General features: G+C 38.2%; 1 protein-coding gene across 1 annotated transcript; it reads right to left on the reverse strand.

Annotated features, from left to right (window-relative positions):
• Window positions 1-196: 196 nt before the first annotated feature.
• LOC145492852 (uncharacterized) lies at window positions 197-16,783 on the reverse strand. The gene is made up of 18 exons (XM_081472228.1): window positions 16,638-16,783; window positions 14,635-14,687; window positions 14,060-14,126; window positions 13,363-13,421; window positions 12,631-12,670; window positions 12,228-12,255; window positions 11,264-11,309; window positions 10,777-10,812; window positions 10,311-10,379; window positions 8,734-8,787; window positions 7,292-7,345; window positions 7,072-7,131; window positions 6,738-6,784; window positions 6,569-6,668; window positions 5,766-6,035; window positions 4,980-5,182; window positions 1,859-4,101; window positions 197-911 (listed from the first exon to the last, which is right to left on the reverse strand). Exons 1-18 carry the CDS (start codon window positions 16,696-16,698, stop codon window positions 871-873), a joined length of 3,531 nt encoding a protein of 1,176 aa, XP_081328354.1. The 5' UTR covers window positions 16,699-16,783; the 3' UTR covers window positions 197-870.
• Window positions 16,784-16,936: the final 153 nt, after the last annotated feature.

Raw genomic sequence — 16,936 nt, forward strand, 5'->3', positions numbered from 1 at the left:
ATAGGAAGGTTACCCAAGATTCGGGTGGGTCCTATCCATCGTGGGCAGTCTTTTTGCCAGATAAAACGCATCAATAACCAGCCTTGTATCTCCCAAGTTTGTGATGGTAATAAAAAATCTCTGTATCAAGTAACATAAAAGTTACTTCTCTGCCGATTGTGCCAGCAACTCAAGTTTTCAAGAAGCAAAATAGAAATTTAATTTCGGTGATAAATTAAAATCTTTTTTTATTAATTCCTCTGCGTCTCTACAAGTGGCGTTCACTATTAACACAGGACTAGTGGCTCAGTTGACATGTATCATCTTAATATAAAGCAGCTATAAAGTTTGTATCTTTAGACAACCTAACAATTTACGAGACGAAACAACTGAGGCTTCAACGAATCTCTAATTTCTCTCAAAAAGGAAAAAGAAAAAAAGAAAAAACTGAACAACTACACGAAACCGAGCAAATGGAGATCGCTGATATCCGTCGAAGACTAATTTGCGTCGCTTGCTTATAACATAACTCTTATAAATGTAATAAATCTTATTTGCTATCTAACTGTACATTAATCTTTATATCAAAAAAATGCCTTGCATAAATAACTTTGCTTCTGTACAGAATGTCTCTTTTCACCAAAAGAAAGGAAATCATTGTCATCGAACATCAACGAGAAATAAATAATGTATTAATATAAAATCAAAATGTTTTTCGCAAATCTTTGTTTTCTTTACCAATTTTGAACCACAGCCGTAACTGTCATTACCTAGGGAAAGAACACGATCGTTACGTTTAATTGGTTTCCTGTGACATGCTGTGTCACAGGACTCTGTCAGTTCCGCCGTCCACTCATCGTAACTCGGCAATGCTAAGGAACATCCAAGCTGCTAACTTGACTTAGAAGCCTGGTGTTGAATGACTTTTGGAACTGCAAGAGAAAGAAATTAACCTAAATACTGTTGCTTGAATCAAATTATTTGTGATACATTGACATCATTTCATGATCGAGTTCTGTATAAAACAAGATCTTTACTGACATGGGGAGCAGGGATGGCAGTGGTGGGAGTGCTCAACTTTCACCAATGTAGACCGAGTTTAAATCCAACAACAGTGCCATATGTGGGTTAATTGTGTCATTGGTTCTCAGCTTGGCTCAAAGGGTTTTTCTCAGTGTTCTCAGGTTTTCCTCCTAACACAAAATCCAATATTTCCAATTCCAATTTGATCTGGAGACAGTAGACTAATACACCATCTCGCGGCAATTCCGATTTTATTATATATTTACACCATGAGAGTGATGGCTCTTAGACCCTAAGGGACACAGACCGGGCAACTTTTCATACAACCAAATTAATCGTAATTGCTATAACCGTGACTAATTCAGTTTCCGGGGTGAGCTCAGTCTCTGGCAAGTCCTCGAAGAAGCGTTGAAAAAAGCAGGAGCAGTATGAACGTTTTCAGGAAATTTACGTGGATTCCAATCAGGAAAAAAGTAGTCTGAACATTCACAAATCCGCTTGTTACAAATAGCATATGTTTTGTTGCTGAACAACCAATAACAGAACGGCGGAATTCCTGAGCTCTTTATATTATAACGTTTTACCCAGGGTGACATCTTGCTATCGAGTTAATCTTAAGGACGGCATTACTGTTTTGAGTGGAGGGGGAGGGGGAGGAGGCGGGGGCGTGAGCAATTTTCTGGGTCATAAATTTTTTTTCACCTTTAAGTTGTGCATGAATTTTTTGGCGGGCAATAATTTTTTTTTTTTTACATCAAAAACAGCACCTGGATAGTAGAAAGCAATTGCTGCCTTGGAAATTGACCACCCCTCCCCCTCCCCCTCAAAAATGTCGTGGTTCGTCCCTTAGACTCACCAGTAGCTGGTCTTCTCAAAGATGGAGTTTTACTTCCATGGCTTACAGGTTCTCCTCTTTCAAGTCCAATGTCGGGCTTCACCTCCACAGGTTTGGTCACGCCTGCTCCCGTGTGTTCCAGTCTTCCCGGAACGGCGGTCTTGTTATTCGCTTGCAACTGAGGAGTCATCCCAGACTGCAAATTAGTTTGGCAGCCATTCTGGAGCACCGAGTACGGAATTCCCATGGCCATCGCTGCGTTCATGTTAACAAAAGCTTGAGGGTCAATGAACGGAAAAGGGAATCTGAATGGCTGCTGCACAGTAGGAGCTGCAGATTGAGGGTTATTGGTGACCCCTGCTTGTGAAGGCTGTGGCTGTGGCGGTGGACGTGGCACCGGAGCATTCCCTTCCATGGTCATTCCCGAGAAACTATTCAGCTGAGCCTGCATTGGTAAGTACTGACCCAGCGGTGACACCCCACCTCCTAAATCCACGTTTAAGTGAGGTGGCACGAACTGTCCTCCTTGTTGGTTCAGCATACTGTTAGAGGTTCCAGGCATTATTGGAAAGGGTATCCCGCCACCAGCAGCAGCAGCAGCAGCAGCCATCAGGCTTGCATTAGCTGCGGCATTTGCCGGGTTGAGGAACGGAAAAACATTTCCAAATGGTAGGAAAGGGTAACCTGGTACGGCTGGGAAGCCATTCATAACTCCCGCTTGTGACGACGCACTTGACACCGCTGTGATTGGCTGTTGAGTGGCTGCGGGAGTTGCTGAAGTTCCACTAGATGAACTCGCAGAATTTTGTGAAGCTGACGAGTACGTTTGAGGAATGGTAACATCAGGTCTGGGACTCTGAGGAATTGCTGTCAAAGTCTGTGCTGCCAAATTAACTGGCAACCCTGTTGGCATCTGACCTGCATAATTGACCGGCAAACTTGAAGAATGCTGAGAATCCTGTGGAACATTTTGCAGTTTTGCACCAGCTGAGAGATTAACAAGGGGCGGTAAGGAAGCTACTGACTGCTTGAGAACGCTAGCAGCTGGAAATCCTAAAGGAAACTGAGACTGATCTGCTATCACGTAGACAGTTGGACCTTTCACATCACTGTTTACAGTCGATGATCCTTGTTCTACAGGATTCTCACGCACGGCAGTTGATCCAACATTGTCACCTTCCCCTAGATCAACATTTGTATCGTCCAAATGACCACATGAATGAATTTGAACATCACTGGTGTCGGTACTTTCGAATTCCTCTTGACTTGATAGGGGCCTGTCTTCTGTAGGTGACTCCAGGTCAGTTTTGTTGTCCCATGAAGACTGGGTGAGATCCTCAAGTTTACCCGAGGCTAGACTGCACTGATTATAATCTTCACCGAGCTTTGTGGAGTCTGCACCGCCCATGTAGCCAAATGGGACGCTATCTCTGGCATAAACAGATTGCCCCTTTGTAGAAGTGTCTTCAGACTCTGGTACGTGGCCCACAGACAATCCCGGTTGTAGTTGATACAGGGACTCGTTTGTCGTCAATGTGTCCTCATGGTTAAAGATAAGAGCGTTGGATTGTTCAGTATTGTCCACAGGAAAACTGAGGTCAGAAGAGTCAGGGACCTCTTGAAAAGAATTAACAGGCGAGTAGTGATTTTCTGTAGGGCTATCTGTAAGATCAGCTCTCTCGCCACTAGAACTGTCACACTTTTTGTTTGAACTCGAAGTGTTGTCAACAAATGTTTGGATCTTCCTGTTGTTGTTGATGGATGGTGGATGTGAATACAAGCAGCGCTTTCCCAAACAACAATTCTTCCCATAAGGACAACAATTCTGTGAATCCAGGCCTCTTGAGAGCTGCGGCAATAGCTCGTTTGACTTAGGAACAGTCAAGCTGACTTTTCCGCTCCTTCCAAATCCTTCAGCTACATGCTTTTCGTCAAGGTCTTGATACTCAGTCTTGGGTAGGGGCTCTGAAGCCACATCAATATTAAAACCATTTTCCTCGTCATCAGAGGCATCTTCATCAGAGAAGTTTGACACTTGCTCGCCCTCCTGCCACTCGTCTTCACTGTCAGATACCGCACACCATTCTTTGACCTCATTTACTCCCGGCCCGCATCCGTGACGGATCCCCGCAGTTGCAAACCTTCCAGGATCCGTCACAGCATCTGCTGCTGTGTTCTGAGTCTCTTCCACGCTAGTGATCTGCTGAAATTGCTTCTCTACCTGAAGTGTTTTCTCCATTTGTCTTTCCAACTTGTTAATCTCTCTGTCAAGGAACAATGACAAGCAAAAACTCAAGAGACAATTTGAAATGATACTTGCCGTCACAAAGTTTAATTTCATTTTATGGTTTTCCCTATATGTACGTGTAAACGTGTGCAAATTGCATGCTACAAGACAATTCTTGCCAAGCTTTAAGGTCATCTTAACGTTGCAACTGCAGTTAAATTTTTCGCCTTCCAGTTAAGTGACTACATCTCATTCCTCGCAACTAATTATTACTGTCATTCTAACGTGTCACTCTTACGTGTCATGGTGTGTACTCTCCAACAACAACAACAAAAAACAAAACAGAAACACTCCGTTTCGTTTTGTCTCATTTGGCTGTTAGAAATCACACAGGCCTTCTTTTGAAAAAAAAAAAAAGAACACAAACAACTCCAAACTGACCAATGGATATTCAGCACTATCAACCTTGATTTTACGTAAGGGACGAATACGACGTTATCAACACTAAGGCACTGGGTTGAGATGTACATTGCATTCGCTGTCGTCGTGGTAGCCATAAATAGCAAATGAAGCTTAATTGTTACATTATATCCCTATGGTTTTGTCACTACCGTAAACTTCCAAAAGTAAAGTAACAAAATAACGGCTTCTAATAAATCCCGAAAGTAGCAAACCTAATTTCCGTCTTTTAATTCGTAAAAAGAGTTCACTCCTACCAACTTAATATAACATTTTTTGCTCTCCGAAAGTACCGATCCCCCGACAGTAACGACCCCTTGAAAGCAACGAGCCCCTCGAAAGTAACGACCCCCCAAAAGAAACGACCCCCCTGAAAGTAACGAGCCTCAAAGGCTGCTAATTCTGAAAGTAACGAGGGCCGTTACATTCGGAAGTTTACGGTATCGTGATGCCCACCTCTGTTGCGCGTCAATTTCCGCTTGCTTCTTGCTGAGTTCCAATGCCAATTGCAGCTGCAGTTCTTCATCAGTTTGATTACTAGGCTGTAGTTCTGCTAAGAACTGCTGTTTTTCCTGCCTCTTCTGCCAGACGTTTGCACCATAACTGGGTCTCGATGAAGTTCCGGGTTTCTGGTTATCAAACCATCCTCTCACAGTTTGCTAAACAAGGAAATTGACATATTGTAAAAACGATGCAGAGCATGATGTAGAAGTAAAGTTATATTTAGTCTGATCTCTCATCCCTCACAGCCATCTACGCATATGCACAATTTTCTGTTTGGAAAGGTTGCCAGTGATTCCAAATTAGGAGCTCTCTGCCATCAAGTTGGATGATGAAGTAGACTTTGAATGCCTTGTTTATTTTTAACTGACTGACTGACTGACTGACTGACTGACTGACTGACTGACTGACTGACTGACTGATTGACTGACTGACACAGACTGTTTAAATAACTGATCGACTGTGTGAATGACTGACTGAGCTTTCTATCTCAGTAAGTAACTCTAAATGACTGACTGACTGACTGACTGACTGACTGACTAACGGACTGACTGTTTGACCCTCTGACCGTCTGTCTGACTGACTGATCTGCCAAATGACTCACTGACAGACTGGCTTGCTGGAGGACTGGCTAACCAACCGACTGGTTATGATGGACGGACAGAGAGATGGGCAGACAGGTTGACTGTCTGCCTGACTATCATCTCATTTGTAACAACCTCATTCATATAAGTTGTATACCTTTGGTGGCTCATTCTTGTGCCTGCTCATAGTTGAATCCTGCACCCGAGCCTGAGCCTTCATCATCCTTGGACTGGTGTACCTGGTGTAATGTGGTAATCTTCCTGTTACGTCATCCTGTCTCTTTGTGGTTTCTGGTTTGATGGTAACATTTCTTACAGCATCCTGCACAACAAAGCTTGATGCTACTTTCTGCTCAGCAAGAGTAGTTTTTGCAAAACTATTATTTTGGCTGGATTCTGTTTCCTTGTCACCATGCTGTTTTGATTTCTGAAAAAAAAAGCAACAATTTGCCAGAATTAATTTAAAAGAGAAAGATAAATTATAGTCTCTACAACTCCATTGCTGGCAAAACAAAATCACTTTGTGAAAAAACAATAATACAGAGGGTTTTCTGAGTTCCGCCTAGTTCACACTAGCGACATAACGACATAAAAATAACGACCTAAAGAAGACGTTACGTTGTTATGTTTGCATTGTGGACATCCTGACGTTTTGACATAACAGCAAAATAACAGCATAAGAAAACAACTGATCTTTTACTTATGTCTTTATGTTGATGTTAAGATTACCAACATTAAGCGATTATGTCATTGTGTCATTATTTTGTTATGTAGTTATGTCACTAATGTGAGCCAGGCCTTAACTTTATCATTTGGGTAATTATACCTAACTAATTAAGTGTATATAGAAATCTAATATAATCCCTGAAACTAACACCATAAATGCAGTGCATCAGTTCCGAGATTAAGCATTGATCTAAAGCATTTTGTACTGGTTCAGAAACCGATGACAACACATACATTTCTGTTCTTCTTTTTCCTTGCGTTCCTCTTGTTAGCACTGCTTTCTGTGGGTTCTCTAACATCTTTCTTTCTATCGGCAACTCCATGCTGACTACAGCTGAGATGAAAGACAAGCATTAATAATCACATGGAATCCATGGCCAATAAATATATTACTGCACAGTACCTTTTCTGCTGATGAAGTTCTTTTGTTTTAGCATCTTTTGTAGAAGCCTGAGAAATTAAACAAGAAGAGAAAAAAAGATCATTACAGATCTAGGAACCCTTTCTACTCAGTTAGAAGCCCAAGATATATGTACTAATTGTTACTCTCTTATTGATCATTGTATGTTTCCTTTCTATGCAAGTTCTGAGAACTTGCCTGTCTATCAAGGATTTTTTCCTGGCCTAGTCAGTGCCTGGGTTAGTGTATCTTACAAAAAAATGCAATCTATTTTCTTCTTGGTGGTGTTTTTATCATTTTTTTTAAAGAGATGGCACATGTTACTGCAGATTGTTACCTTTTTCTCTTGTAACTTTGGATTTGTTTGGCTAATTTGAGCTGCCATTTCAGATATTTCCTGTAAGCAGTTAAAATAAACTGACCATTAGATGATTCTATTTATTTTATAGATAAGTGCATTTACATTTCATCCATTAAATAAATGCATTTGACAAATGCGAGGTGATGCAATGAAAAGGAAAAATTAAAGCAGGAGTTGCATTTCATTTAGAACCCACCTTTTCTCGTTTCCACTGCTCCACTTTCAGCTGCTTATTACTCTTTAACTTTGGCTAAAAGGAAAAAATAAAAAGCAGTTAGTAACCGGTGGCATTTCCAATAGATTGTTCCTCACCGATAATTAGGTCTTTCTTGTGCCTTTACACTTATTTACAACCAGTAGTAGCTTTGCTTCTCATGATGAAACACTTCAACGCACACTAATCACCTGAACCATACTGAGGTGAGGCACGTTCCCTGCTTACTAGCCTCTCAGTTCATAACATGAAGAGAGTATTCCTGCCCCTTCTGGATGAAATGTTGTTTATTTCAGGCTACAACCCAGTATCTAATTAGGCTCTGCATTCCTCAGTAACTTCCTGAGATACCCATTTACAGGTATAAACAGTATGGCTTTTAAGGCTTTTGAAGGTAAAGAAGAATGGCGTTTTCCTTTTTGCAATATCTTTTTTCGTTTTAGAGATATTCACGTTTTTGTATTATAAGTGATGACGTCACAGGTGGTTCCACTAAAACAGTTCAACACTCAATCAAGAATATCTCTAAAAATATTAAAGCAGTGTTCTTTAAACTTGGAACCAGAAATGTACATCACAAAAGAAACAAAATGACACCTGTCGTGCCATCGTCATGACAACAGTCATGCCACTGGTCCTATTTTAATTAAAACTAACATTACCAGATTTTATCTTAAACAAGGATCATCTACTCCCAACAATCTGATGGGGAGAGTTAAGACAACATGGGAATCATGCGTGTTCCGAGCAAGACCCTCTGTCCCTTTTCGAAGGGTTGCAAATTGGCATATTTGGTTTTTCACAGAAAGAGACTGGAGCCAAAAGTGTTGCCATGGCAACAACACAGAAGGTGTCATTCTGTTTCTTTTGTGATGCACATTTGTGGTGCCAAGTTTGAAGAACACTGCTCCAATATTTCTAGAGATATTCTTGATTCAGTGTTTTACTGTTCAAGTGGAACCACCTATGACGTCATCACTTTCCTCATTTGCATAACACAAAAAGGTAAATATCCGTAGAACGAAAAAAGATATTCCAAAAAGGGAAACGCCATTCTTCTTTACTTTGAAAAGCCTTTCAAATAAGCAGCAATTATTTTTTACTTCATAGGCACTTTAAACACTTTTGTTAGAGACCAAAATCCAATTTCTTCCTGAAGTCTGCACCTTATACAAATAAAACTGACCACCACAGGAAAATCCAGCTACTGATTAAATAACAAATTCTCCCCAAACTGCTATAAGAATAAAATACACAATACAAGTGGAAGAAACATTATTTTGCACATTGACACATGCATCAGACTTCTTTGTTTAATAGTTAATGACACCTAACCTACAGAAATACAAAACAGTCTGCAAATATATTTGGTGAGATTATTTTTGATAATTTTGGAGACCATGTTAAATTCTCCTTTTTCTTACCTTATGTCCTTTAGTGGCTTTTTGTTCAGTTTTGATGTTTGACTGGTTTCTCTCCTTTTCAAAGAAAATTTAATTTTCATTGTCAGCAAATAAACAAAAAACTCCATTTGGCGTAAAATTTGCACAGCAAATATTTTCCACAAAGCCTAAACTTTTTTTAGCTTTTCTGTTTTTGAGATTTTTACCTCTCAGAATAGGATAAACATCTGCACATGGTTATGACGTAAAATCAAATATGCCACCATGGTTGACATTATCTAAATGTAATATAACAGTTATTTTGCTGCTTCCTGTCTTTAACGTGGCCGAACACAGTTTTCAAGTGCCTATGCCTAGTTCACCATTACTTTTAAACTATTTTCGCTTTGGCACCTGTTTTTTTTGCAAGAGTCAAGGTTAACCACAAAAAGGTTTATTCTCGCATTTTGGCTAAGTGTGTGCTGTTGCCATGGCAATGGGGCTGGTTCAAAACAAGGCTTAAAAATGGTTTTTGTTTATTTAAAAAAAATCCAGTCATTAGATTTTTTTCATCATTTGCCTGCTAAAAATTGCCATTAAATCCCTTCTGTCAACACTGTTCTAATAAAATTTTGACATAGGCGATTTCGTAATTCACCGTAAATCGTTTTCACTGCATGTTCTGTATTATTAAAAATTCCCTTTGTCAAAATTCAGATTTTTTGTCATGGCTCATTCACGTGGTTTCTGAACTATTTTTTTGCCAAATTTCTTGAAATTATAACGACTGGATCATTAGATATCAGCAAGTTTCTGCAAAAGCAATCGGTCTCAATTTTTCGAGAAACTGCGCATGCGCTGCATTTAACTGGGTTCTTTTGGTAACAAAGAAAAAGCTGCAAATTGCTGGGTTCTTTGCATCGTTACCTTTTCTAACATATCCTTGTAGTAAAAGACTAAAGCCATCAATACGCAGCATTCAATTATAGAGAAAAATAGCACAGATAGTGCGGGTGTTGAGTAAATAAAATGATTGCTCTATTGACGGCATGTTTGTTTTATGCAATCCTTGTGAGCACGCTGAATTGCATCAGCAAAAGCACACACGAAAACTGTGTTCGGCCACCTTAAGTTGCATAGTAGATAAGTTCAGCAGTCTTTAGAATTTATAATCAAACTGTTAAACCATGCCATAGAAAATACACCCAATCAGAATACATGGAAGCCTTTGTATAATCGACAACATTATGTACATCCAACCTTCCCACTGTTCGCTACGCATATTTCACATTGATTGTGTTGGCTACTGTATTTTCTATGGTGTGGTATAAAATAGTTATGCAACAGATTCAAGTGGTACACCATGGAATATTCCACTTTTCACTTGTATTTTCTCGGTATACCGTGAAGAAACAAGTGACTTGAGCAATATTCCATGGTAGACCACAAGAAAGTTTTGCATAACTGCTATAAACACAGTGGTGTAATCAATCAGCCTACTTTTAGTCATGAAATTTCTTTACTCCATGCAGCCTTTATAACTAAATATATAATTCACTATTGAGAGAGAAAGTTCTAGTTTCTCTAAAATTTACTGTTCTCAAGGTTGACAAGCTTACATCGCAAAATTTCTTTTTATTTGCTTCTCTCTGTTCCTTGAGATTTGCAAAGCATGTGAACTGTGCCATCTAGGTAAAGATAAATAACAAACTATGAACAAGTATAGACAAAAATGTCAAGAAAATAGCAAGACTAACATTTATGAATTGAGCTTACAGTAACCTTAAGAAAGGATTTATTTCTGTCAGAATGTAAATTAAAAAACTTTGGCTAAAGTAGATTATTTTGTGTCACTAAATAAATAGAGCTGTAAATATTATTGTCAGTTCTCTCAAAGTTTCTTCATGATGACAAAACTCCTGAGATCTACAGTGAATGCTTTATCTAACTAGCTAATATTTTTGAAAATTTAAAGAACAAAGTGAGAAGGAGGTTGTAATGCACCATATCTACAAGAAATGTATGCAATCAAAAGAACTTATGAACTTGAGACCAAGCCTGGTTAAGTCTGATCAGAATACACACCTCTTCTTCTGTAAATTTGTACTGTTCTTCTTGCTCCTGCAATTTAATACAACAAATATTATTGTTTATTCCAGAAGATTGATAATATTCACCATTGATAACATAGTGTCACTTGCAGCAAGTGTAAGATTTACTTGCCTAACTTTCATTGTTACTAGTTTGTTGCTAAATACACTATTCCAACAGGGCTATTTTAAACTACTTCATAATCATTAATTTTGCAATGTGTAGTTACAGAAAATATCCATACCTCCCCCACGGAAGGGATTTTTTCTAACACCTCCCCACCCCTCTGGAAATCCCAGTTAAGCTTCATACATTTCTTTAAATTTTTGGTCTTCCAGAACCCCACACCCCCCAGGAAATTCCAATCCCTTCTGTTGGGGGGAGTAAAATTGGATATTTTCTGGAACTGCACAATGCACAATTTACTAATTAAAAGACGTCTTAAAACAAAACATCAAGAGTTTAATTTTACACAGTATACCTTTGCCAGGGAGGCCAGAAAATCATCATCCTCCTGTTCCCCCGCTCTACACAGAAAGCCACAATGATAAAGTAATCTTAATGAGCGTCTTGCAAAAGACTGATTCAGAAATAATTTCATTAGTAATTGTAAAACAACATGAAGTTTTCCATCCAGCAGTGTCCCAAGGAGTAACTTCAGACCACAACATTTGGTTTGTGGTCAATGTTACACATAGACATAGACATGGACAGTTTCTTTTAATTGGACAACACACTTAGCTGTGGTAAAGGTGCATCCCATAGACAAAAACGACAAAGTGAAAATGTGTGTGCAATTGGTCATAAATATTAAACTAGACTATCTTTATTTAGTATAAATCTACTAGCGTTCAATCACAAATGCCGCTCTCTGATTGGCTACGCTACTCACTTTCTATTCTGTGATAGATAGTGAGTAGCGTAGCAGTGTGCCCTTGCTAACAAGATAACAGCTGCTTCTTGGCATTTTCAAAGTGTCTGTAAAGAGGATTTCGATAAAGTTTTGAACGACTAATAGATTTATATTAAAACAATTAGATTATTCGCTCTCGATTTCTATGCATAATAGTTGACTCAGGCCATGCCCTAGTCAACAATCACGCGATAGAAATCTCGAACTCATAATCTAATTGTTTAATATTACTAGTGTAATGTTAGTAACTGTTAACAGGTCTCTCTAAAGGGTTTTCACAAAAATAGACAACTTGGGGGATATCCACTTTAATTAGCTATTTTTCTAACTCCTTGAAAACTGATATTTTAAAAGAGATCAATAGCCTATGTGGAACAAGACAAATAAACTGGCATTTATATTAATAATATAACTTTGTAACTATGTTTTTTTTTTTAATTCAGCATTCATGAATTAATAATAATACATGTAATCTATTATTAATATTATTTTACAAGAAATAAAAAATAGTCTATGCCATAACATAGTGTACCTTCCACATCTGCTGCACCTGCAACGGACTGAAACAGAGAAAAGAAACAAAATAAACTTACTGATGAAAGAAATGGTATGTGCATTTGTCTGGATGCATCTTTATCAATTTTGCAAATTATGCAATACATGAAAAACTGTCCATTTTCTAAACTTCTAAGGTTGCCAACATGCCCCTTACTATAACTACTGGCCTATAAACATGTTATATCATCAGATCTATCAAATCTTAGAAGAATGAAAACTGTAGGAAAATGAATGAAAAATTGCATTACAGACCCACCCAAGAATGTTTTAAACTTTTCCTGATTTTGTTGCGAAAGCTCAATGTAGTCTTTTAACCAGACTACAAGACTGTTATACTCAATAAATTACTGTATGAACACTGTATTGAGAAATTTTACCTCTTGCCAAGATCTCATCTCTAAACAAAAAGAAGAAAAACTGAAATAAAAAAAAAAATTAGGGTGGAAATTAATACTGCACTCTCTTAACCTTAGACTGTAAGATAAAAATGATAACAGTATGAATATTCATGCATATGTAGCCTATGTTGATTAAACACATTTACAATCAAAATGTTTCACCTACACTTACATGGGTTAGGTCCAAGATTACAAAATCTTCCTCACTTTGTACTCTATAGAATACTTGGACCATGTGTACTAAAGGCATCTGCTGTCGAGTGTCAATTGATACCCTTGATCAACCCTTGATCAACACTTGATTGACATCTCGATTGGCACTTGATGGACATTCGATTGACAACCAGACAATAGTCAGCCAAATGTCAACCAACTCATATGTATCGAACAACACTCAATGGTATGTCTGCGAAAATTAGTCAACTCTTGACTGACTGTCAACCAAGATGTTGGTTGAGTGTTGATTGAGTGTCAATTGAGGTGTCGACTGAGCATCAATTGAGTATTGATAGAGGGTATTGATCAAGGGTAACATTCAAGGGTATCGACTGATACTCAACAGCGAATGTCTTTAGTACACATGATTCAATTACTGTACATTGTAATGGAATATTACAGAATGCTTAATTAATTAATTAATTAATAAGGATTTTAGCAAGTTTTTGTGCTCTATATAAACATTAACAAGGGCTGTTTCTATTTTTAACATACATCTCTCCATATATCCATGTCATCATCATCATAATTATTGTCATCACTATCTTCTTCGCCTGAAAGAAATAGACCCATCAGAAACATCAAGGAGCAACTTAAAATTCTACAGACAGCCAGATCGTCACATATAATTATTTCTTTACACTACCCCACAAGCTGTCAGCTTATATACCCATCCTGTTTACATAAAAGGTTAATATCTAATAGTCTATCTACATGCACAATAATAATATTTATAACATACACCTAAATAATGATTGAAAATATTTATACAGGGTAACCCAGTAAAACAAAACAAAGACGAAATAAATATATCAAAACACAGGCACACTGTGCTTGCAGGTAGAAAAAAAACATATTAAACAGCACATGACAATCATCTAACGTTTCCCATTGAACCAGCTGCTCATCCAGTCATAAGAAATTGAAAAACAAGACCAGCTTGCAGCAACTTGTGTTGGACAGTCAAACAGTGAAAAGTTATGTCCTGAAAGTCTTGAATTTAAATTCAACCTAAATCAAACTGGACACAAGTAATGCAGTTCAACACAAGAGCACGTACAAATGAAGCAGCAAGTCTTCAACATAAGCTGGTGACTTGTAGCCCTGTTTTGTTAAGGCTTTTGCTGGTTTTTATGTTACATGTACATCATTTTATATGAAAAGTTCTTTCCTGGGTATCACTTCCCATTACCTGTTAGTCTTCGATATGCATGACCTAGCTCTTGGAATTTTTGTGTTGACAATGGGTCATCAGGATTCTGTCATGTACAAAATAAACATTGGGTAAATTAACACGTCAACGTCCACACTTGAATAATAAACAGGAAGTATAATTTACACAACCTTATTAAAAAAAGGAACATATCCAGTTAGTAGTAAAAGACCTAGCTTGCCACAAGTCTTTTGCAGCTCAGTGACCCAGTTTGACTCACCATAGTTAATAGAGGGGAATGGTTACCGGTATGAAGCCCAGCAAACATCAGAGGGGCAAACAAAGATGCCAAGATTTATGTTGAAGGGTCCACAACCATGCACAATCTTTTGTTTTGCGTTCATGGCTATGCATGAATTACGTAACTAATTGTTTCTATTGGTTATTCCCTCAGTGTGAAGTAAACAACTATAATTGTGTTTTGTGCACGGTCAAGGCCAAAAAAGAGAACAAAAACATACAACAAAGAACTTTGTCTGGTTTCATTACCATTCCCCTCTGTAAACTATGGACTCACTAACAAGCAAAACCTTTTAACGTTCAGCAATAGGTACCTTATCAGGATGACACTGCAGGGCCTTTTTGCGGTAAGCACTCTTGATTTCATCTGAAATGAAAAAAAAACAAAAAGGATTTTCCAGTTTAGCTGTGTCAGATGCAACATATAGAGTTACTGAAGTATCTTGTTTGATAACTGGACTACCGGTTTACTAGTGGATGATGGATTATCCATCCTTTCAACAACCTGGGCATGTACCTTTGACATCTCCTTACAAGGTAACCCCCGTGTATGATGTGTTAAACATTGTAATCCATCAAATATTTTCGCTTACATGCAATTGGTCTGAAAAGGTATGTGACCGAAGTTTCAAATCCTGCACCTTGCAAAAAATACTTGAAGGATATAAACCACAATGGCCCTCATTTGACTTTAAAAATAAGCTCCAATGTTTATCTTTGGACTATATCTGTTCCATGTATGTCGCAGTTTTCCTCTAGCTTTACTCTCAGAAACTGTTCGCTACTTGGAACAGATAACATCTGCAGACAAATAACTGAGCATATTTTCAAACCAGATGGAGGGTAATATTTATTTATGCTACAGGAAAAACTTCATTCTTTGAACTTGCTCCATACCCCAAGTATTTATATACAATATGGAGGGGATTAAATTTTCTCAAGCCAAACTCTACATTTGCTTTGAAGCTGTTCTTTTCAGCTGGCAGACCAACTTGTTTCAAAAGAATGGGGTTGTTCCTAAATGCCTTTGAGTATCTGCACCATCTTAATTACCCCACCTCAAAAAGGCAATACCCAGGATGTGCCAGGATAATGTCATTGTGTCTATTTGATTGATTTTATTGGTCATGTTTATGACAAATCCTCTACACCACGGGCAAAACAATTTAAAAATGAAAAACACCATGGTATTCAAGAAATGTTTTGGCCATTTTGGCAAAATCTACTGAAGTTATACACCTTACTGAAGCTTCTGTTAAAAAGTTACGTGCCAGCCAATCTGAAAGTTTATGTATCATCACAAACATAATCAAAGTCTGAATGAAACAATCACATCTATTGAAAACAGCCACTTACACAACTTCATAAGGGGTTTTAGATGGGCTTACAAACAGGGGGGCCTACATCCAAGAGGGCTTAATAAATAAACATTTCAAAATGAGCTCTATCTGCACTTGTTGATTGAAACAGGTTTCCATTTACTAGTAATTAAGCTTTCAAACATCATAATAAAACGAATTCAAAATGAGGAAAGCTAGATTGAGGCTTATATCCGGGAGCTAAAAACCGGAAGAAGTTTTTACTGGTAGATGGGCATATAACCAGCGGGCTTATAAGCGGGGGAAAGGGACTTTATATCCGAGGACTTATAACCGGAAAAACTTTTTACTAGTAGATGGGCATATAACCGGCTGGGTTCTCAGCGGGGTGGCTAATAAGCGGCAGTTTAGGGGAGCCATAGTTGATATAACTCAGACTCTTTACGTACGTAAGTCCTCTGCGCTCAAATTCGACAACTTCGGGTGTTTTTACGTAATTATTCCCAACTAGCTATGCCTTTTCAGGCTTGAGATGACACAACGTTTACATTCAAACTCTACATTGCTCGGGTTGGTTTAAATACCGATTGAATGAATCTATAAAGTTTTTTTTAAGAACATTAAGCTTATATCAGCAACAAAAAATAGTTTCCCATAACTTTTGAAGAGTTATTGTTTTTTGATCTGGGAGGTTTTGACGACTGGAAAACAAGAGATAGTTTAGTACAACGCAGTTTTGACATGTTTCCTCAAGCACATTACATCTACACAGTTTTGTCTCGAGGCTCTTGCAACTATTTTCTACTACGAGGTCACGAATAACTGGTTCTTGATTGCTAATATTTAACTATTACTGTAAAAACTGAAGTAATTCACTCAGAAAATAAAATTTGAGATGAGTTTGATTGATAAGCTTGCGAACGAAAAGAGAGTGCGAATGCGAAATCCTTCACGGAAGCTAAGACGGCCGGTAAACCACGCAATTCTTTACTAAATACCTTCTTTCGCGCCATATTCCAAGCCAAGGATCTCGTAGCACTCTTCTAAAGTTTTCCCCATGGCTTAAGGAACGCGACAATTCCAAAATGGTCTTGATTTCTCGGACATAACCTCCACAAAGCCGGCATCAGTAAATATTTCACACAGTTGTTTGGCGTGAGGATTCCCGCCGAATGCCTCGATTCCGTGTAATCTCCCCTTCTGACGGGGAAGGGCTGGTACAAAAATCTTGAGCATGATAGGAAGTTAATTTTTTGGGTGCGGATCTTTCTGCGGAAATCAAAGTTTATCGATATCA

Source organism: Orbicella franksi, chromosome 7 (assembly GCF_964199315.1).
Source record: "Orbicella franksi chromosome 7, jaOrbFran1.1, whole genome shotgun sequence".
Lineage (NCBI taxonomy): Eukaryota > Metazoa > Cnidaria > Anthozoa > Scleractinia > Merulinidae > Orbicella > Orbicella franksi.

What these genes read in the sequence shown, in the direction of transcription:
- LOC145492852 (XM_081472228.1), bottom strand. Translation starts at nt 16,698, where the DNA reads ATGGGGAAAACTTTAGAAGAGTGCTACGAGATCCTTGGCTTGGAATAT. An exon ending in TGCATATCGAAGACTAACAG is followed by an intron (nt 13,422 to 14,059) that starts GTAATGGGAAGT and finishes TATTTCTTTCAG; the next exon opens with GCGAAGAAGATAGTGATGAC. An exon ending in TTCTGGCCTCCCTGGCAAAG is followed by an intron (nt 10,813 to 11,263) that starts GTATACTGTGTA and finishes ATTAAATTGCAG; the next exon opens with GAGCAAGAAGAACAGTACAA.